Here is a 23,437-nt window from a genome sequence, read left to right as displayed (position 1 = left end):
TTTGATTGAAGACCATTTACAACTAATAAAAATAGCAGACTCTCACATAGTTAATGCCTGTTAATTGAAAAGAGCATTTATGACAAAAAGCTCTTAGGATTAAGTAAGTCTTGTAAATGGTATTTTGTTAGTCATAACAAACATGTACTAACATTTGAGAAAGAATAGAACTTAATTTTGTTAAGAGTGAGTCATTTTTACTCAGCTTAAAAATAATACTTTTGTTGCAATTAGGATTGCTGGATACCTCACAAGAACATAGAGGATTTGAAATATCCATGGCCTACCGGTTCCTTCCTCTAATTCCCTTCATTATCAAGTGCCATTTGCCTTAATCTTGGGTTACTAGCAATGCTATCTGCTTTCTGCATCTAAAGCCTCCAGGAAATTGCTCTGGCATGGCCTAATAGCTTTTATCTGCTCACCCAGTGGCTCTTACACTTTGATACTTGAAACTTAGAGTTAACTGTGTAGGGCCAAGCCCTTCTGAAGGAGTCAACTGCTCTTCACTGTCAATAATGGCTGCTTATGCCAAGACAGCCAAGAGAGCTTCCCCACCCACTTCCCTCTGTCAAAGTGAAATGGAACGTAAGAATGGAAGTTAGTGGCTATTTTGCCATACCCCATTCAACTTGCCATTGCTTAATTGCATCTAATTATCAGCTGGTAGTGGTGGCTCATGCCTGTAATCCCAGCACTTTGGGAGGCCAAGATAGGAGGATCACTTGATGTCAGGAGTTTGAGACTAGCCTGGCCAACATGGTGAAACCCTGTCTCTAATAAAGATAAAAAAAATTAGCTGGGTATAATGATGGGTGCCTGTAATCCCAGCTACTGGGAGGCTGAGGCAGGAGAGTTGCTTGAACTCGGGAGGCAGCGGTTGCAGTGAGCTGAGATTGTGCCCCTGCACTCAAGTCTGGACGACAGAGTGAGACTCTGTCTTAAAAAAAAAAAGGTTTTTTTTTTTAAAAAGAATAATTACAGAGAATTTACTGGATATGCTGTGCATTGCAGCAAGATTCGACTCTTTCTCTTCTGTTTATATTTTAAGCTGTTATTTTTCTCACTAATATCTGGATAGTATATTTGGCTGATAGTAAAATTGTTAGTCTGTTTCTGCTTATCTGAGGCATGCTTACCTTCCCTCTTTTTCTATAAAAAAAGTTTTTTAGGGAAATTTATTGTAAACTTCTGTTTTCTTTTAAATAATATATAATTTTAAAATTGTCTTTCCTAAGCAGTGAAACTATTTGAAAGCATTCACTTGACATTACAGTTCATGTTACACAGAAAAGTGATAAAACTCATGAAATAAGTTTGTCCCCTTCTTTATGATAGATAAAACTGTAGTGTCAAGGAATACATGAGAAATACTAGCTTGATAAAAAGCTCTAATAAACTTTATTTTAAACAACTATGATTTTCCTTAAAAGTAGTAGAGTTGAGGGACCCACATGCTTGAAAGTGAACACACTTTGGTGGTCCAAATGGCCGAATTTCAACATAGAATGTGCATGCACCTGAATTCTGAGGCTTCCCCTTACCAATTTTGTATCCTTAAATAGTTATTTAAGCTCTTGAAGACTTTATTTTCTCATATAAAATGTGCTGATGTTCCTAACTCACAGAATTTTCTAAGGACAAAAGGAGACACACATGTAAAGTGCCTAATGAAATGTTGGGCACATAGCAGCCCAATGGTAGCAGCTGCTCCTGTTGTTTTTGTTATTAACAAACAGAATGAAGGGAAACCAACCTAGAAGGTTAGATTTTCTGGGATCCCTTCTGCTTAGATCAATTTAGGAAACGGCCCTCAGAGAGGCTGTAATGTCTAGGCAGGAAACAGGCAGGCGGCTGACTTGGAGGAGCTGGACTGGGAAGATAAATTCTATGCTCGGAGAGTCACAATCCCAAATTTCAGACTTATTTCTTTCTGCTATTTTGCAGCGTCATGTGATGTGACAGTACTCTCTGTTTTGGACAGGTTACTTCACTGCAATTAATAATGTCACTTCATTTTTTATTAATGGAACCTTTATATACCTTAATCATATGCTTGCAAGGAACAAGGAGTCTTTTTCTCTTCTTCTTTTCCTCTCTTCCCCTCTCCTCCACAGAAAGAATTTACTCCCCATATGGGGATGTTATAAAAGCTGAAAGGATTCAAGGTCAAAATAATACACTGAGTGATTGAAAAGCTGTGTGTACACCTTCATGTTCTCCTTCTTACCCTTTTGCATTTACAATAGCCCTTCTTACGAAGAAACAGGATTCATCTTTAATTTGCTTTATGCCATTCATCCTTTTATATTTGATTGGCTCAGTGATATTCTTTACTTAAATTTAGCATTTATCAATCACAACTAGCAGTGCATGTTATAGTGTTAGCAGAAAATTCCACAGGACCCTCTTCACACTGGGGAAGGGGACCATCTGCTACTTTCATATTAGGATGTCAGCATTTAGAGGTCAATGTGTTTCCCCATCAAGGCTGAAGGCTTTGGGAATCGGGGGAAGTGTCAGGCTCCAAGCAGCATAATGAATGACAGTTGCTGACTGGCTAGGCTCTCATGTTTTCAACAGGGGATATCGCTGTTCAGTATAATGTGCTGGGACTTAGTGTGGTAAACACACCCAGCTTGGGTAGTGAGACAGGCTGTGCCTTTCCCCCCCGATTCTGAACTACATTTTCATCTTTGAAGAAATTATATTGAGGTCTTCATTAGTGGCACCCAGCAGGGTGAAGGCTCCATGAGGGCTGATAAGCACTATGGCTGAAAAATGATCAGCCTTTGTGCAGGCAGTTGAAGGTTTAAGCTGCCTGAACTGGAGAGAGTCTGAAGAGGCGATTATGTTAAGCAAGTAATGTGTATTGGTAACATGGAATCAAATTATTAGGGTCAGTAACTTACTGGCTTTCCCAGTGCATTAAATGAAGACATATAATATTCATTTGTGTCGGGTACTTCTTGATGCCACATAGTGTCAGCACTGTCCGGTCGTCTGTACTTCACAGCATGTCACCTCTAATTTCATGGGATTATCTGTGCTGTTGCATTATTAGATACTCACGATCTTGAGCTTCCTTTGAACTCACAGCAGGGCAGTACAAAATCATTATTGTGAATACTTCTGTGCTTTCTTGTGTTTTATACAAAATTATGGCCACATTTAGAAAGGTAGATATATCCCGCTATCATACTTTCAAAAGTGCGCGTTTATTTGTTGGTAAGGAAAGCTACTGATGGAAAAAATATTGAACGTGAAAAACATTTTTAAGGACTAGTGTTAGAAAGGTGTCAAGGCAGTGAATTAATATTAGAAATGTTTATAGGACAGTGGTTCTCAAAGTGTAGTCTGATCAGCAACCTCAGAATCACCTAGGAACATATGAGGAAATGCAAATCCTACTGAATTAGAAACTGTGGGGTGGAGCTCAGCAGTCTGTGTTTTAACAAGCCCTGCACGTGATTCTGATGCATCTCAAGTGTGAGAAACACTGCTGTAGCATTTACGGAGTACATGAATGACATAAATCCATATGTTCTGGGGTATAGCAATAGACAAGACAGACAAAGTATCTGCCCCCATGGACCTTATTAAGTTACAAAGGAATATGTGGTTCTTTGCCCTGATGAAATGTGTATACATACCCAACAGAGCCTATAATTATTGTAGATACCATTATAGTCTTCATTTGAATTAGCTTGCTATTTTCTTCGGTATCAGAGAATGACTAACAAAAGATAATGAATAAGTGATTCCTTTGTGCATTTCAGAACCATTCCCCTTGCAATATGTATATCCATGGCCATTGTCACCATTGGCTATGTGCTGACAAATGTGGCCTACTTTACAACCATTAATGCTGAGGAGCTGTTGCTTTCAAATGCAGTAGCAGTGGTAAGTCCAAGTTGGGAAAATGCCAATTGGAATTTAGGTTAATGAGTTGATGCAATTTTATAGTAGTTCCCTCTAGCAGAAAGTGTTTTGAAATTCTGTAATCTTTTCTTGACCTGAATAATAATGAATGTTTAAAAAAATTTAGAGCATACCTTAGCGTGTTCCATTTAACTGATACATCTAAATTCCTATATGATTTCCCATTATTTCTAATTTCTTATAAAACAATTTCACACATAACATGCTTGAAAATCTGTCAAGGCTTATTCTCCCAGCATGTCTTTAAAGATAGGTGGACAGTTATTGAATCTAAATAAATGCATTTTTTGTATGCAAATTACAATTTGTTCTGTACATTTTCCCATTTATAAACTTTTCAAATGCAAACTCAAAATCCTTTCCCCAAGTGTCACTTAAGAATTTTGATGTGGACCATGTAAATTTGATTTTCCTAGTATATCCTTTTGAATACTAGTCCTGGGATATTAATAAATTTAGGAAATACTGGGTTATTCAAAGTTAAAGAGATATTGTTGTTATAATACTTCTCAGAATATTAAAGATACCACCATGAATTTTAACTCCCTAAGAAGTGGATACACATACTTTTATAGCATTTTCCAAAATTTATTTGACACCAGGACCATCTTTGTCCCCAACGATCATGTTATAAGACTGTTATTCTGGCCAGGCGCGATGGCTCACACCTATAATCCCAGCACTTTAGGAGGCTGAGACGGGCGGATCACGAGGTCAGGAGATCAAGACCATCCTGGCTAACGTGGTGAAATCCCGTCTCCACTAAAAATACAAAAAAAAAAAAAAAAAAAAAAAATTAGCCAGGTGTGGTGGCAGGAGCCTGTAGTCCCAGCTACTTGGGAGGCTGAGACAGGAGAATGGCATGAACCCGGGAGGCAGAGCTTGCAGTGAGCAGAGATCACACCACTGCACTCCAGCCTGGGTGACAGAGAGAGGTTCCATCTCAAAAAAAAAAAAAAGACTTGGTGACTCATACTTTTATTTTGCATAACACAGCTAGTAAGAGACCATTCACTCTTGACTTCATAACAATGAATGGTGAAAAATTAAGTTTCCATTACCTGATGTCAGTTCCTTTTAAAATAGTTAGTATAACCTCATATCAGCAACATCTACAGGGAATAAATTACCTCATTTCATTTGAACCTGTTTGAGTTCACTGTATTGAAAAAGACTTTGACCACTGCTCTAGGTCCCACCAGACAATCAAATATACAAAGCTTATTGAAGTCAGGTCAGTCATCTCATCTTTCGAGACAAAGGGCAGCACTTACTCTTTGAGCATAATGTGCCCCACTAATTACATAGCACCAGCTGCATCAAGGACAACTAATGAATCCAACACATTTTCTTTTTTGGAAAATATATCCTTCATGGAAATTTGCAATATTGCACATATCATGGCATAAAATAATGTTTTAGAAGTTGTGTTTATCTTTTAAGTTTCTGTGGCTTGTTGGACTTTTATTTGTGTTCTAGGCTTTTTATAGGAAACCACAAAAGAAATTGACAAATACATGAGGGGGGCGGAGTGACCTTATAAACAGAGGTTTAGCTAGTGTGATTTTCTGGGAAAAAGATTTTCAGAGCTACTCATGTATATGCTATAAATTATTAAGTCATCAGTTATTTTATTTACCTCCTAACAATGGGATTGGCATATGAAACACACATTTGTGATACTTCTCAGTGTATTTCAATATAAAATATGGTTTTCCAGGCTAAAGAGAAGGTATTATACAGAAAGATTTCTATCTCCAGAAGTAGAATTCTGATTTGAGCTTTTATCACTTGTCAGAGTCAGAGACAATACACATCATAGTTGATAAAGATTCAATAAATGGATCATTGCTTTTTGAAAGTAGAGAGAAGGTGCCTGTTTAGACCTTTGACTACAGTTTTGCAACAAGCAATGCCATGGTCCTTGCTTTTGATTATTGTCTATGGAGTTAGTCTGACCCTAACCAAAGAGAGAAATTATAAAACATACAAGTATCACCAGGCTAGTAGAAAGCCATAGAGCAAGTTTGGATTAAATTGTTTCATTTTATTCCACTTTCTGGCAAGGCATTAATTTGCTTCATTCTTTCTTTCACTAGACCTTTTCTGAGCGGCTACTGGGAAATTTCTCATTAGCAGTTCCGATCTTTGTTGCCCTCTCCTGCTTTGGCTCCATGAATGGTGGTGTGTTTGCTGTCTCCAGGTGAGTGAGTTCATGTATTTCCAGAAACACATTTCTGTTTTTGAGATTGGATGTGATAAGGATAACTTTAAAAAGAAAAGAAATAGTGCCTCCAAACCTGTTGTTTTTAAAGGGACATGCAAGATTGAAATGGTCCAAGTATCAACAGCATGTTTTATTCTGTCCATTAGAGGGCACTGCCTGCCTATTAATAGCTTATTTGGAAGCCTGACATGTGGCTTTTTTTAAAAATAGTATTTCCACAGAGTCTAACAATGGCATTTTATTTCTGGTGATATAATTTTCTGTTTCTCTGAAGATGCCAAGAAAAAAAGTAAAGTAAGAGACATCAGAAATCACCACCCCTACCATCTGTATTTCCTTTGTTTAGTTTGATGCAAAAGTCTTTTTCTTTTAATATAAGATTAAAACCCGATCAGATAAATGTGAATGCTACATACATGTGTGTGTACCTGTGGATGTGCATGTGCGTGTGTTTGTTGAATTGGATGGACAACACACATATAAATACCAGGAATTTAGAACTAGATCTCCCATCAGCTATTCATATGTAGAGAGCGCTATGCCGAATCAGATATTGCTATTCTTTCTCTTCAAAGAATAATATAATGTTGGCAGATTTTGTAAAATTCAGATTTAGATTTCCTATGATGTTTCTTCACCTTATTTGAAAAGTGAACTTAGGCAATCACCTGAGAAATGCCTGACCATTTGGTATGAAAAAGATGCAAGTTTTCTCTGGGATTTCTGGATTTTCCCTTTGAAATGATCAATCATACAGTCAACTCCACCCACATTTCTCTCCCATCAGGTTATTCTATGTTGCGTCTCGAGAGGGTCACCTTCCAGAAATCCTCTCCATGATTCATGTCCGCAAGCACACTCCTCTGCCAGCTGTTATTGTTTTGGTAATGCATATTAACAAGTGTATCTAGATATAACCTTGAATAATAGATTAGCAAAAAGGAATTCCAACCAGACATTAGATAGTACTTTACTTTCTCATTCATTGCTAATGTATGTCATGGTGGAGTTTGGGAGGCAGGATATCTTCCATCTCTTCCCTTTACTCCATGTTTCTGATGCCCATTTGATGCTTTGGGGCAAAAATCACATCATCTCTCTTTCGTCTTTGCAAAAATGTGTACGGTCTAAGGAAAACGATTAGCTTGGTTCCTCTCATCGACATAGCACCTCACAGAAAAGAATGTAGAGTATTAAGTCCCAACTACTTAAGGAAAGTAGAGCAAAAAGCTACAGCCCAAAAAGTACCCAGATATACCATCTAGGCACCTTATCATGAAATGCACACAAAATTATTGAAAGAATTGATAAAATCCTAGACAGTGCCATTATTCATTTGAGACATTTGAGAGCAAATAATGTCTTTTATCCTACAGGATAAAATAAAAGCACCATGAGGTAAATTTGAGTTGTAAAATTCTTTATGCAGAGCAAAGTGTTGTGAAATGTGAGCTACAAAAGACTGTATAAGGTGTAAAAGTCCTCAAATACCCATTGGCAATGTTATATTCATTTTTACTGGTGATTTTGTAACATTTCTCTCAACTGGAATCTGTTGTCAGGAGCACCATAGAATGCACTGAACATTTTTTTTGCATGCATTTAATTTGTTTCAGAACATTTCCTTGAAATTTCTTTTAAAAGTATGCGTACCCTCTGTGCAGAATCTGGACTTTAACGTCACTTGTGGGAACAGAATGTATTATTCCGTGAAGAGGGCTTTCATTTTAAGCCTCTGCTATCAGTCGTGCTGTCCTTGGCATGTGCAGCTGCAGAGACTTGCTAAGCTGATCTCTGTGCTTCATTCTTCTCCGTGGTCTTGAGGGTCACACACAACAAGCACACCAGGAGAGTAAATGTGGAGGAAAAAAGTTCAATGTTTTGCAATCAAGAGCCAACAGAATCACCCATGAGTGTCTGTATTTCCTGTGTGTGGATAGCCAAGAGCTCATCAGAGCATTTGCAGAGCTTTCTGTAAATCTTCCAGTTGGGTCTTTTTTACTGTTTATTATTGGTTATTTACTAATCATCTCAATCTTTGAGTCTTTCAATTTTGAGTCATTGAGTACCCTTTCTTTTACTCTTTGAAAACATATTATCTTCTCTCAAATGCAAAAGGAACTAAAAACAAAACACAACATTCATACAGAATTCCACTTGAATAAAATATAATGGCCATATCACTCTCATACTGTTACTGGTGTGTAAATGGATTATGACAGCAGATTATAGGAAAAAGATTAGTCAAATCCAGGTTTTAACTATGATGATAATTTATTGGTATAAATAATTATTTGAAAACGGTCATAATGCCTAGTGAGGTTTTTGTTGTTAATCATCTGTGCTTTCACTGAATTCACCAAGCTTGCTTCCCTTTCCCCCCTCAGCACCCTTTGACAATGATAATGCTCTTCTCTGGAGACCTCGACAGTCTTCTGAATTTCCTCAGTTTTGCCAGGTGGCTTTTTATTGGGCTGGCAGTTGCTGGGCTGATTTATCTTCGATACAAATGCCCAGATATGCATCGTCCTTTCAAGGTAACCTCAGCAATCTTGATGGGTTTACATAAATCTTTCTCCTAATACCTAGTCCTCCCTTTGTCATAACTTACTGATGGGGAGGTTGGGATGGGGGCAGCATCTGTGGAATAAAAATGTTTAACTCTTGCAGGCAGTGCTTTCCTGTTGGATTTATTTTAAGTTGGAAAAAAATAGTTCATCCAATTTTTTATGTGACGTGCTGAACTTTGTATGTCACATTTTTGAAAAATGACAGTATGAATGAATGTTTGGTATGTTGATTTTTCATGAATGTGTTCAATGACCTGGTATACTCAAAGTATGGGCTACTTCTGTCTGTCTTTATGCTGGAGTTGTGGACAGCCGTGGTGAGAAAGAGTAAGGGAGATACTTCATTAATGCCAATTCCAAAAAGGAATTTGCCCTTACAAAATAGGCATTTTAAGTACTTAAATGTTGTGATTTGTTACATTGCTCTTTCTCTATATTATACACTCTAAAAGGAATAGAAATGTAAAGTATACAGGGAAAGAGAAGATCTGTGAAGTTACCACTTAATACCTATTTCCCATAAGTAAGCATTTCCGTTTTGGAGGACTGGAGAAGAAGCTTGCCATCTTCTTCAGACTTGACTCACAGATTGATTTGACCTCATCATTTATTTGTTTTTAAGAAATGGCATAGATAATGTTGTCAGTCATGTTGTCAGGATTTGTTTCTAATAATATTCATTGCCTAATGCTGGCGGCATCTTTATTAGCGGTTGAATAGGAGTTGGCTTGTTTTATTCCTCTCAGTTCTTATTGTGAATCTCAACAGAAAATCAATATGCACTGGAAGACTTTAACATGTAACAAGCAGCCGGTGCTCTTGACTCCACATTAAAGTGGGTTCTAATCATAATTATCAAAGAGCCAGTCTTTTAAAATCAAAACCATAATCATCATGGCATTTAACTAGTAAAATAATTCCAACAGAACATCTCTAATAAAATATCTTTTTTTTGTCCTTAGATTTTGTTCTATCCAAAGAATTAAAAACAATTTAAACTAAGTTGAATTACATTTAAGACATTTAAGGGAGTACATTTAATGTGTGTGTGTTTTTTTTTTTTTCTAAGATGGAGTCTGGCTCTGTCACCCAAGCTGGAGTGCAGTGGCGTGATCTCCACTCACTGCAAGCTCCACCTCCCAGGTTCACGCCATTCTCCTGCCTCAGCCTCCCAAGTAGCTGGGACTACAGGCCCCTGCCACCACGCCTGGCTAATTTTTTTTTTTAATTATTTTTAGTAGAGACGGGGTTTTACTGTGTGAGCCAGGATGGTCTCGATCTCCTGACCTCGTGATCCACCCGTCTCGGCCTCCCAAAGTGCTGGGATTACAGGCGTGAGCCACTGCACCCGGCCGGGAGTACATTTAATACATTATCTGTGCACCATGAAAGAGACTTTGCTACTAAGGTAAGGCACGTTGGTGCCTATCACCTGGTCGCATGACTACAGCATATCACTAAAGTATATGTCATGACTGACATGCTCATCTCAAACCCAACTTCTGTTGCTTGAACATGTTTGAAGTGACTTTTTTTGTGTTCTGTGTTCCAGGTTCCACTGTTCATCCCAGCTTTGTTTTCCTTCACATGCCTCTTCATGGTTGCCCTTTCCCTCTATTCAGACCCATTTAGTACAGGGATTGGCTTTATCATCACTCTGACTGGAGTGCCTGCATATTATCTCTTTATTATATGGGACAAGAAACCCAAGTGGTTTAGAATAATGTCAGGTAAGAATTTTAAATACTTTCAGGACATTGTGCAACACCATGTAGAAAACCCATAAAGGTGTACATACATAATATACTTAACATTTAAAAATGTAAGTGGCATAATTGATGATTTGAGAACATTATGGCGTTTTAATTGGAACTACTTTTTGGCAGGAAGGACATTTAGGGTACAGCCATTGAATCCTTTCAGGATATTAGTTTGGGCTTCCTTAATCACTTCTTAGGAGAAACAGCTTTGTTTTAGATGAAATTTTATCAGTAGTTCTCTAAACGACCTAATCTCTCTTTGAATCCCTTACTAACCTAATTATTTTCCTTCTGGGTTGAATGTAGTTTGGTGATTCTATATCATAACATGTAACTTGATGAGTGACATGAGATTTGTTGGGGAGTTAGGCAGTGGCCTGCAAATGCCTTAAACATTATGACTGTGCAGTACCTTAAAAGGAAGGGTGCCTCATGAAGGATTATAATAACAAGAACAATGAAGAGAACAATAGCAGCTTCCACATGTGTGTGCACGTGTATGACTTCATTTAATTTTTTTTTTTAATTTTACTTTAAGTTATGGAATAAATGTGCAGAATGTGCAGGTTTGTTACATAGGTATACATGTGCTATGGTGGGAGTGTAAATTAGTTCAACCATTGTGGAAAACAGTGTGGCAATTCTTCAAGGATCTAGAACCAGAAATATCATTTGACCCAGTAATCCCATTACTGGGTATATACCTAAAGGATTATAAATTATTCTACTATAAAGGCACATGTGCACATATGTTTATTGCAGCACTATTTACAATAGCAAAAACTTGGAACCAACCCAAATGCCCATCAATGATAGACTGGATAAGGAAAATATGGCACATGTATACTGTAGAATACTATGCAGCCATAAAAAAGAATGAGTTAATATCCTTTGCAGGGACATAGATGAAGCTGGAAGCCGTTATTCTCAGCAAACTAACACAGGAACAGAAAACCAAACACCACATGTTCTCACTCATAAGTGGGAGCTGAACAGTGAGAACACATGGACACAGGGAGGGGAACAAGACTTTATTTAATTCTTATAATATCCTACTGAGGTAGGAAAAATTATTATCCCCATTTAATAGGCTTTGAATTATAGCATGAGAGAATTCAGGTCCCTTGTTCCAAGTCATACAGATATAAAGTAGAGTAGCTGAAAGTCAAACTCAGGCAGTTTTATATTTTAGGAGAGTCACCCTGGGGGTTGTGAGGATGGATTAAGATAGGTTGGGGCTGAAGACAGAATATCGACTTTGGTGGTTACTGCAGCAATCCTGTTGAGAATTGAGGGGGATTCTGAAGACAGGCAGTATCAGCAGGGTCTGAGAGAAAGTGAAATATACTAAAAGGAAAAACCAGCAAGACTTGGTGACCAGTTAAATTGGAGGAGGAGAAATCATAGTAGATCATTAGGTAAGAAGGGTGCTTATGAATAGCCTGTGTTGCAAGCTTGTCTCTCTGTCAGAGGCACTCCTGAGTCCTTTCCCCTACATGATCATCTCAAGCAATCCTCAACAAGGTTAGGTGTTGTTATTCCCAAGTCCAGATGAGAAAACCAGGGCTCAGAAAAATGGATAATTTATTTTTGAGTGTACGTATTTTAAACCATAGAACTAGGAATTGAACCCACATCTGCTGGACTTCTAAGTTCATGCTCTTTCTAGACTGGATCCCTTGTGGAAGGGAGGGGGGCAGATAGGTCACAAATATAGCCAGAAGGGCAGATCTGTGCTCGCTGCTGAATTTGGTGAGTTTAGAACATAGCTTTCATACTTTTTCTTTGTTTTAATTTACTTACTTTACCATAATTAATTTTTTAAATTCCAGTTAAAAGGTTAGGGAGATTTCTGGTTAAATTATTAATAAATAATGGCAGTGTTACTAGAAAACAAACAACCAAAAACCTTGATATGCATATTGAATCTCTAGTGTGCTGTGCAGACTCATTGAGAAGTCAGTCCTTTAAAGCAGTTTTGTTAATACCTTTTATTAGCATTCAATTGGAATTTTGCATCTTTAGATCTTATACTACTATTTATATGTGGATTTCATTTCCCCAAAGAAATGTTACTATACAAATGAGGTGCTTTATGGCTGACACAGGCACACTGATTGCCTTAACTGAGTATTTAATCTCTATTTCTTCTCAGATCACACTAGTTTTCTGTGGAATGTTTTTAAGTTCTCTTTGTTCTAAACACTAAAGATAGAGCCTATTCGGAGGGAAAAGGGATCTTACTAAATACCATTTACCATTAGGATTGCTTTATTCATTGCTAACATTTAGGGCAGATTAGCACTCATTGCTGTGAGATCTATGTCTGTCTCCCATACTAACTGAGACAGTTAAAACCCCTGAGCAGCACAGAAAATTAACAGAATTGAGGAAGAAAGAGCTGGTGGTCCTAGAATTAGACTAGAACGAGAGGGAGTATGATTAAAGAGGAAAGCCATTGTTCCATCCCACTTTAGCAGGCATTTTGTTCCTCCTGTTTGGAGTCAGCCAAATCTAACAGTCCTTTCCTCTTGCTAACAAACACGTGTGTACTTTGTATTATTTTTTTGTCAGTTCATCCCAACAAGCAGTTTTCGTGCTTGATCCCTCATTGATGTCTTTTGGTGTTCATGTAATTTTAAAGTTTTTTCCTATTTTTCTGTCTCTAATGATGTTTTGAACATTTCCAAGGCCTCCAAATTTAGTGTTAGCCATTCGTGAAACTAGCAGCAATGGAGTAGTCCCATAATGGTTATTTGGTTCTCAAAAATGCCATTAAGTCTTACCGGGGAGCATGGCAATTCTGCTTTTAAACTGCGATCATTGTAACTCTTTATCTTTATAGCTGCCTTGAAAGTGAGTAGCAAAAAGCAACAGTCCTCCGTAATTTTGTTTGATTTTTCTCTGAGGCAGCATTCTTGTAGTAAAATAAAGAAAATTCATAATATTTATTGCTGCAATAGGAAGTATTTTCTTAGCCTTTGGCCAAAACAAAACACTCACACACAGACACACAAACAACAGAATCCTGAGGCAGTGCCCTGACCCTTCTCCCAACTACTCTATGATCTTTTTGTTAGAGAGAAACTCAGTGTGAACTTAGAGACCAAGAGCCTGTGCTTGGAGCAGTTTTTTCAATGATTTAATATCATGTCCTTTCATTTGGTAAAATTCCATAACTTTTATATTATCATTTATTTTTACCCTGATAATGCATGAATAGATTAGCTCTGTGAAAATGATAGTCTATCAAAATACATTTTACCTAGGTTGTTTCCATGAAAAATGAGAGGTAACCAAATAGCACTCAGAAAATGGTGAAAGGCTGCTGAGAACTGACAGCCAGGGAATGTTCAGAATTCGAGGAGCTGAGATTTTCAGAGATTTGATAAATCTCTCCAGCCACAGGATGCCAGTATTGAACCACTTTTTGTTTGATAGCATTTCTAGGGAGAAAAGAAAACATGCTCTTAAGGGAATGGTGAGATACACAGAAAGCTTTTTTCTGCCGTCTGTGACAGAGTGGTTTATTCTTCTGGTGGGTTAGTTATATTATTTATTTACTTACAGAAACACAAGCTTCTCACGCGAGGAAAAAGGGGCAGATACCCCAATGACATATGCAAATACACAAAGATAGCAAGACCTAGCAAACCTGGGCCAGGGCTCACAGCAGCCGTTTTACTTGGCTGTCTCTATTTATCAGCCACACCTTGTCACGGGGTTGAGTAGGGTGACTGGAAGTGGGTCCCTCTGGCTCAGGGAGAGAGATAGAGGACAGTCTTATTTAAACAAAATCTTTAATTATAAAAAATCAGATTGGGAAACACCAGCAGAATGACTGTAATGCATCTTTGTGGACAGCGAGTTTGCAACTCGAGAGTCCTAAAAGCATATGCTGCATACAGTCAGTCAAGATAACTTCATTTATGTTAAGTCACTGAAAGCTGAATAATGCATTTAACAGACTGTTCACAAATACTGTGGTGTGATATGCAAATTAATTAAGCTTGCCTGCATTTCTTAGGGGTCCAAACTATCTTCATTGTAAGTATAAAATGAGATCATGCTTGTGAAAATATTTGTAGCCTTAAAAAAATACTATTATTCTTATGAACACGTCCAGAAAAAAAATAGACTTGTGCTACATCAAAAATGTAGGCAATTTTTGCTGTAGTTCCCATGCTGGTACCAGGTATGGTTGGGTAAATCAAATTTTGCAGGGCCAGTTGTTGTTTCAAATTATTTCAAGACTAACACTGAACATGAAAGGTAAAGCTAAAAATACTACAACTGTTATTTGGTCCTGTACCTTACAGTTACTGAAAACACCAAATGCAGACTCATTAACACACCTTTATTTAAAGAAAGAGTACCATGGGTTGATTATCCTTAAAGCCGAAAGACTGTTTTTGAACATGGATGTAGACATGGCACTTGAATGCCACATGCTCTGCAGCTTTCCCAGGCATGCAGGAAGCTTCCTTAAAGACATACTTGACTCTCTTGAGCACCGCTGTCTGGTCCACTGCTGTAAGATAAATCTAGAAGGAGGAAAAGTTGGTGTCACTCCAACAGGTACTCATGGTTAAAATCAATTACTCTGTAGAAGCCTTCATTACGATGAAAGTCATTCAAATCCTGAGATTCCAAGAGAGATCACATAAGCAAGATACATTGGATATTGTCAACGGGGCTGATTGAACACAAAGGAAGAGGAAAGATAGCAGAAAGTGTGCAAAACCGGAATAGAGATTCTATGACCATGTGCTACTGAATAATGGACCCAAACCAAGCTTTTAGGAAGGAGAATGACACATTAGGGAAGCAGCAGGATCTAAGTTGCTCCTCATTTGTCTGAATGGAGGCAGTGTTATGACATGCGGAAACAAGATGTCTAAGATAGCAGACATCTGGGGATCCCTGAATATGGAGAGACACTTTTGGAAAAGGCTTTCGTGTTGGGTGTGGAGGGCAGTCATGGAGATTAGTTCAGGAGGCTATGGGCAGGATCTCTTTAGGGAGGCAGGGCTGGAGATGATGTCTCTTTAACATCATTGCTTTTCATTTGGCCGTTGCAGATGCCTGAGATCTCTTGTTTTTCTGTTCGTTTGTTTTAAACTACTGTCACATATCCCTAGCCCCTTCTCTGTTTAAGCTACATTTTCTTTACAATTTATTAATATTTCCTTTTCCCAAAAATGCCTATTTTTATAGAATAATTTTGTCATTTCCCTTTTCTGAAAATATGGGCTTTAATTGCTCTTGAGTGCTCCCTTATGCTGCACTTACATCTCAATGTAAAGAGTGGGCTGTGTAAAATACAGTTTATTTAGGAAACATTCACATGGAGTTTATAATTTACCAAGACTGTGTTGGGCCCTTTACAATTAATGTAGACTGTAAAACTAATGCGCTAAGGACAACATCTTTGACAAACACAGAAAGAAAAGGATGAAAACAATACCTTTTTTTTTTTTTTGAGATGGAGTTTCTTGTTGCCCAGGCTGGAGAGTAATGGCGCAAACTCGGCTCACCGTAACCGCTGCCTCCTGGGTTCAAGTGATTCTCCTGCCTCACCCTCCTAAGTAGCTGGGATTACAGGCATGCACCATCACACCCAGTTAATTTTGTATTTTTAGTAGAGACGGGGTTTCTCCATGTTACTGGGGTTGGTCTGGAACTCCCAACCTCAGGTGATTCACCCGCCTCGGCCTCCCAAAGTGCTGGGATTACAGGCATGAGCCACTGTGCCTTACCTGAAAAAAACACCTTTTTAAATGTCATTAAATATGGCTTGAAAGGAGCTATTACAGATAACAAGCCATGAATGAGGAGAAATATTCTACGTCCAGATGAAAGACTATCTGGGTATGAAACCATCAAGAGGTCAGGCTCTAAACGGCTCCAGGACTAGCAGGACATTGAAAAGATTCTGTAGGAATTCATTACAAAGATAAGAGGCAAACTGGCTGGGCACAGTGATTCACACCCGTAATCCCAGCACTTTGGGAGGTCGAGGCAGGTAAATCACTTGAGGTCAGGAGTTCAAGACCAGCCAGATCAACATAGTGAAACCCTGTCTCTACTAAAAATACAAAATTAGCCTGGTGTGGTGGCATATGCCTGTAATCCCAGCTACTTGGGAGGCTGAGGCAGGAGAATCACTTGAATCCAGGAGGTGGAGGTTTCAGTGAGCTGAGATCACACCATTGCACTCTAACCTGGGCAACAAGAGTGAAACTCCATCTCAAAAAAAAAAAAAAAAAAAAAAGAGGCAAACAATAATTAATGTCCCCAGAAACCAAGGTCATAGAGTTCTAGAACTGCTGAGATAAAATGACCTTGGAAATTATCTAACTCAATGGTTCTGAAGGAAAAAAGGTAGGCCTCCTTCTGAATACTGGAGTCAGACTCTCCTGAGATGTCCTCAGTTCCTACATTTTTGTGTCTATCAGAATTACAGACTACTAGGTCCCATCTTCAGTTTCTAATTTAGTAGGTCTAGGATTGAGCTTGCAAAGATGCGTTTCTAATATGGTAGGTGATGCTAATTTTGTTGGTACAGGGATCACACTTTGAGAATCACTGATTTAGTCTCTCATTCTACTGATTAGGCATATTAGGCCCTAGGAGATAAGACAATATTCTCAATAATATGTTACAAGTTAGAGAATGAAAATTATATTCTGATTCTCCTTCTGATTCTTCTGAGGAACTGACTGTAATCTCATAGGTGCAAAAAGAATAAACCAATTTTAAGCTGAATATGAAGTGTATTTTTAAACATTTATTTATATGTTGGTCCTACTGTCCCAAAATATTTTCACCCTTTGGGTCCATGAATAAAAATCCTTATTAGAATGCAAAATATTAATGTATTCTTGCTGAGAAGCCATCATGGGAAGTTACAGAAGTGACAAATAAATTAATTGAGCATGATAGGATTCTAATGAAGTAAAAAATTCTTGAAAGTGCTCTATGAAGTAGACAGTTGTGTGTTTTTGGTATTCAACCCAAAATAATTCCTATTTTGTTGTTTTTATGCATTTCTGATTTCCATGCATTTTTAATTTATTTTTCTTTCTTTGTAGAGAGAATAACCAGAACATTACAAATAATACTGGAAGTTGTACCAGAAGAAGATAAGTTATGAACTAATGGACTTGAGATCTTGGCAATCTGCCCAACGGGAGACACATAATAGGGATTTTTACTTCATTTTCTGAAAATCCAGAGAATTACAACTTCGGTGATAAACAAAAGGAGTCAGTTATTTCTATTCATATATTTTAGCATATTCAAACTAATTTCTAAGAAATTTAGTTACAACTCTATGTAGTTATAGAAAGAGAATATGCAGTTGTTCTATGAGTCACAATTCTTGAGTCTCTGATACCTACCTATTGGGGTTAGGAGAAAAGACTAGACAGTTACTATGTGGTCATTCTTTACAACATATATTAGCATGGCAAATAACCTTCAAATTGAAGACCGAGATTTTTCTGTATATATGGGTTCTGTAAACATGGTTTTACACACTACAGATGACTATACTGTGAAAAGTGTTTTCAATTCTGAAAAAAAGCATACATCATGATTATGACCAAGAGGAGAGAAAGAAATTTATTTTACATTGACATTGCATTGCTTCCCCTTAGATACCAATTTAGATAACACTCATGCTTTAATGGATTATACCCAGAGCATTTTGAACAAAGGTCAGAGGGGATTATTGAATACATTAAAGAAGAGTTTCTAGGGGCTACTGTTTATGAGACACATCCAGGAATTATGTTTGAGTAAAAAATCCTTGAGAATTTATTATGTCAGATGTTTTGTCATTCATTATCAGGAAGTTTTAGTTATCTGTCATTTTTTTTCACATCAGTTTGATCAGGAAAGTGTATAACACATCTTAGAGCAAGAGTAAGTTTGGTATTAAATCCTCTTAAGAACAACCACCTATTTCACTAATAACTTACCCCTGATGAGTATATCTAAACATACGCATTTTTAAACCTTCAAATTACATTGTCAACATGAGAGAAATCACCAACAAAGAAAATGTGCAAAATAATAGTCCCACATCTGTAATGATATCTACATGCAATGTTAGTAATTCTGAACAGTTTTTTAAATTTATGGCTATTTTTACATCATGATGAATTTTGACAGTTTGTGCATTTTCTTTATACATTTTATATTCTGTTAAAATATCTCTTCAGATGAAACTGTCCAGATTAATTAGGAAAAGGCATATATTAACATAAAAATTGAGAAAGAAATGTCACCGCTAAATAAGATTTACAACTGATGTTTCTAGAAAATTTCCACTTCTATATCTAGTCTTTGTCAGTAATTTCCACACCTTAATTATCATTCAACTTGCAAAAGAGATAACTGATAAGAAGAAAATTGAAAGAATCAGAATCTGTGGATGAGTGTTTGTGTTCAGAAGATGTTGTTATGCCAGTATTAGAAAATATTGTGGGCCAGGCATGGTGGCTTACACCTGTAATCCCAGCACTTTGGGAGGCCGAGGCAGGCGGATCACCTGAAGTCAGAAGTTCTAGACCAGCCTGACCCACATGGAGAAACCTTGTCTCTACTAAAAATGCAAAATTAGCTGGGCATGGTGGCGCATGCTGGTAATCTCAGCTATTCAGGAGGCTGAGGCAGGAGAATTGTTTGAACCCAGGAGGCAGAGGTTGCAGGGAGCCGAGATTGTACCACTGCACTCCAGCCTGGGTGAGAGACTCCATCTCCAAAAAGTATATATGTGTGTGTGTATGTGTGTGTGTGTGTGTGTGTGTGTGTGTGTGTATGGTGGAACTTACAAATGAGAGCAATATAATGATGAAATTTTGAACTGTTATTTATAAACATGTAAGGTAGAATGGTTAGTCATGGCCAGAGTATGTTTCATCCTTTAATTTTTGTCCATTTGAAAATAAGGATTTTTGAAAGAATTATACCAATTAAAATTATTAAAGGCAAACATAGAGTTCATAGAAAATTGTCCAAAGTATAAATGATGACCTATAATTTGGAGCATTTCCAATTCAGTAATTTCAATTTTGCTCTTGAAAATATTTAATATATATCGAAGACTGACATTTCTTTAGCTGAACCTAACGTTTGGGTCTCTAAGTGAATTTATAATAACTCCTTCCTTCCTTAGCATAGAGTTTTCAAAATTTGATCTATAATTCCTATTTCTAGTAAATATTGTTCATTTGTCCACATCTCTCCCTATCATGTGTTGCCGGAGGTAAGAATTTCTTTTATATTCCTATTTTTTTCCCCCATAGACTAGGCTCATAGAATTTAAACAAGCAAACTTTTCCTGAGCTTTTTCTTGCCAAATGAAAGAAGACTGGTAAATTCTCATAGAGAGGTTTGTGCAGTTCTTGGCTATTCCTGGGGTTAATGTGCTTAATATTCACGGCGGCAAATTGGTCTCAGAATTTAATTTATTTATTTTTGATTTGAATTTCTCTTTAAAAGTATTGATTTAAAAGGTAACTAGAATTATTCTTTCTCATTTTCAAAAGTGATTTTTACATTATGAAATTTCCCTGCCATTGTAATGCCATTTCAAGCAGAAAAAAAGTCAGCCAGTAATTAAGAAAAAAAGTGATGGAAATTAAGTAGTATTTTGGCTTATTTTTAGGACTCATCATGAGAAGACACAGAGTTCCTTTAATCAGGAAATTAATATTCATAATTTTCATTCAAAATGGTAGTATGTAAAGCAGATTCTCATTCAAAAACTCTCTTGCACACTTATTTATATATATGTATGTTTTTATATAAGTAAATTTTTTCTCATATTTTTATACAATATGCACACACACACATGCACATACTACTACATGCGCTGTACTTGTACTTTGTACCATGCATATTCAAATGTTTATATATATAAGTTTATTATAACATAAAAAGTAAAAAGAATACTGTTTAAAATAACTAATATAGCATTTTTTAATTTTTGTGGGGATGGATTCTCAAATACTTAATTGTGATTTTAAAAGATCCAGTAAAGACTTCTAAAGCTAAAACACAATTTGATTTTAAAAAGAATGATTCTCCTTACACAATTATAAATATTTGCAGTAAATATTTTCCTCATAGTACTATTTTGACCCCATTTAAAAAGTATTAGATTATATTCCTTTGATCAAATGAAAACTGAACCATTATAGATGGTTAGCTGAAAGTAGACCCTATTCTTGTCCTTCTTTAGAAGAGTAAAGATTTGTCCTAGGGAAGATGGCTGACTTCAGTTCAAAATACGCATATGCATTTAGACTGTAGCTCCTCAGCCCCGTGGACACAAAATTTGGACAGTTTAATAGGTCACATTATCAATGCATGGTGGTTTCTCCAACACTAAGATATTCACGTTGAAGCAGATTTCCTGTTCATCTTATGTGTCTGGTAAAATTGTTTCCCCAGTTACAATCTGACTTATCGATAGAGGGTTAACAAGAGTATAATTACATAACAGAATTCCTCATCAACTGTGATCAGTCTACAGGAAAATCATTATTTTATCTCGCTCTGCAGCTGAATATACTGCTAAGAAAGGGAGCAACGCTGACCTTTGTTAAAGTTGACCTTTTGTAATTGAGGTATAAGTTATGAAAAGATAAAAAACTGAAGGCCAGAGAATCAGGAAATGAAAGATAGTATGTGACTGAAGGTAACAATATTTTAATGTTATGCAATATAGTCAGAGAAATATTAAAAATTAGTTGTTTGCTGTGCATAGGTGGATCTCCCAAGAAGTTAATGAAACCTAAGCTTCAGTGCCTCTCACTTAGACATGTTCCGTTCGAGGTCCTGAACCTAACTTTGCATTAGGAATTCTGTATTAATTTTGTTGAAGAAGACCAGCAAGGTTGTGTATACTTCTACCCCCACAAAATCTGCATTGTCCGTGTGAGTAAAGTAAAATAATTCCTATTATTTTTTTTCTATTAGAAATAAGTATGGAGAATATATTTTTTAAAATGTAAGTTACGAGTTAATTGAATGTCCATATATAACAAGTGACTTTCTCATAATATATATGATGTGATATATAGGGAGATAGTCTCACTTTCATCATATTTTATATGTTGATTCTGAACTATAGAAAAATAATAAATGGGATTTTAATTATAGCTCTTTTTCTTAATTTGGAAAGAAATACAGAGAGATGTGGGATTTGAATGCCCATGAAAGACATTTAATTTTACTTGAATATATTCTTGCTTCACTTTACCCTCCATAACATGTTGTACATTAGTGCTGATCAAGTTTACAGAGTTATATTTTGCTTTCCTAACCATTCAAAGTCAGGAATTAAAATATGGCATTGTATAACTGGGAAGAAGTTCATAGTGTATATAAATTAGAGTAGATAATGGGTCACCTTGATAGTTTCTGTTTACATTACTTGTATATAGGCAAAATAATGATTACCTATACATGTATTTAAGCTTAATTTTCCCATAAACAGTATTTTTAATCTATGTTAAAATAGATAATACCTAAAAGTGTGATCTTTAGGTAGTCCTTAGTTTATTAGTACTGTACTTTAAAAACATTTTTAAATAAGCCCGGCACAGTGTCTCATGCCTGTAATCCCAGCACTTTGGGAGGCCAAGGTGGGTTAATCACCTGAGGTCAGGAGTTCGAGATCAGCCTGGCCAACATGGTGAAACCCTATCTCTACTAAAAATAATACAAAAATTAGCCAGGCATGGTGGCAGGCGCCTGTAATCCCAGCTACTCGGGAGGCTGAGGTAGGAGAATCACTTGAGCCCAGGGGGCGGAGGTTGCAGTGAGTTGAGATTGCATCATTGCACTCCTGCCTGGGGGACAAGAGTGAGACTTCATCTCAAAAAAAAAAAAAAAAAAAATTTTAAATAATAGCTAAAAGTATGATCTCTAGGTAGTCCTTAGTTTATTAGTACTCTACTTAAAAATGATTTTTAATAGTCAATTTTGGGATGTAATTATTTCTTTCCTTGTATTTTCAAATTAGTTGGTGTCTAAAAATAATGTTTTGTCTAATTTTAGATCACAAAAGCATAAATCATGGTCTCACAGGAAATTCACCAATTTTCCATATGTTATGAGATAATTGTCCTTTCTACAACCTCATAACAATGAATTTATATAATTACCTAGATTTTCTTAGGGTGAATCTACCAATTAGTTTTATTTTCTTGGTAGTTATTTTTCTCTCTCCTCTCTGTTACTATTGGCCTTAAAACACACAGAGGATCGTTACAGTCTCCTAATAGCTATCTGTTACATGTGTGTGTTTCAGCGTACTTGAATCAAGCGTACATTTATAGTACCAATAACCACCTTTACAGCTTTACAGCTAACAATTCTGTCACAAAACTGTAGAGCATTAGGCATCTGAGAGCCATACAGAGGGCCACACTTGTTCCAAAGTGAACATACTTTTTTTTCCTCAACATATACACTACTGATTTTTTTTAAAAGTATGACTTTCAAGTGAATTAGTGTATTGGTTAGGAGAACTGCTTGCTAAGTCCTTATTACCTCTTGTTGAAGCCTTAAAAAGCCATGCTGAAAGCCAAAGGGGAAAAAAAGAGTAATGCACAGGTATCTCTTTTGCAATGGTGACTGTATTTTGAGTACCTTGTGTGACAGGGTATTTCATACAGCATCTTGTGGGAAAACCTATTAGGCCTCTGCATATTAAAGCTGTATAATTTGTTGGGTTGTGAGTGGTCTGACTGAAGTGTGTATTATAAAATTTAGACATCAAATGTTCCTTCTAATGAACTTTATTAGATGCATAGTTAGAAGCACAGTCATATCACACTGGGAGGCAATGCAATGCGGTTCCCTGGTCCTAGGTTTGAACTGTCTTATTTCAAAGGATTTCTGAATTAATTTTTTCCCCA

At 36.7% G+C, this 23,437-nt stretch overlaps 1 protein-coding gene across 1 annotated transcript in view; it reads left to right on the top strand.

The window, feature by feature from the left end:
- Positions 1–19,273, top strand: part of SLC7A11 (solute carrier family 7 member 11) — a 74,188-nt gene extending 54,915 nt beyond the window's left edge. Inside the window, exons 7-12 of the mRNA XM_025385666.1 lie at positions 3,780–3,903; positions 6,042–6,145; positions 6,957–7,053; positions 8,557–8,706; positions 10,292–10,469; positions 17,594–19,273. Coding sequence (XP_025241451.1) covers positions 3,780–3,903; positions 6,042–6,145; positions 6,957–7,053; positions 8,557–8,706; positions 10,292–10,469; positions 17,594–17,655 — 715 coding nt within the window. The 3' untranslated portion in view covers positions 17,656–19,273. The remainder of the gene's footprint in view (positions 1–3,779; positions 3,904–6,041; positions 6,146–6,956; positions 7,054–8,556; positions 8,707–10,291; positions 10,470–17,593) is intronic.
- Positions 19,274–23,437: the final 4,164 nt, after the last annotated feature.

The sequence above is a fragment of the Theropithecus gelada genome, chromosome 5 (assembly GCF_003255815.1).
Source record: "Theropithecus gelada isolate Dixy chromosome 5, Tgel_1.0, whole genome shotgun sequence".
Lineage (NCBI taxonomy): Eukaryota > Metazoa > Chordata > Mammalia > Primates > Cercopithecidae > Theropithecus > Theropithecus gelada.
Note: the sequence above shows the minus strand (reverse complement) of the source record. Positions and strands in the feature narration are given on the sequence as shown.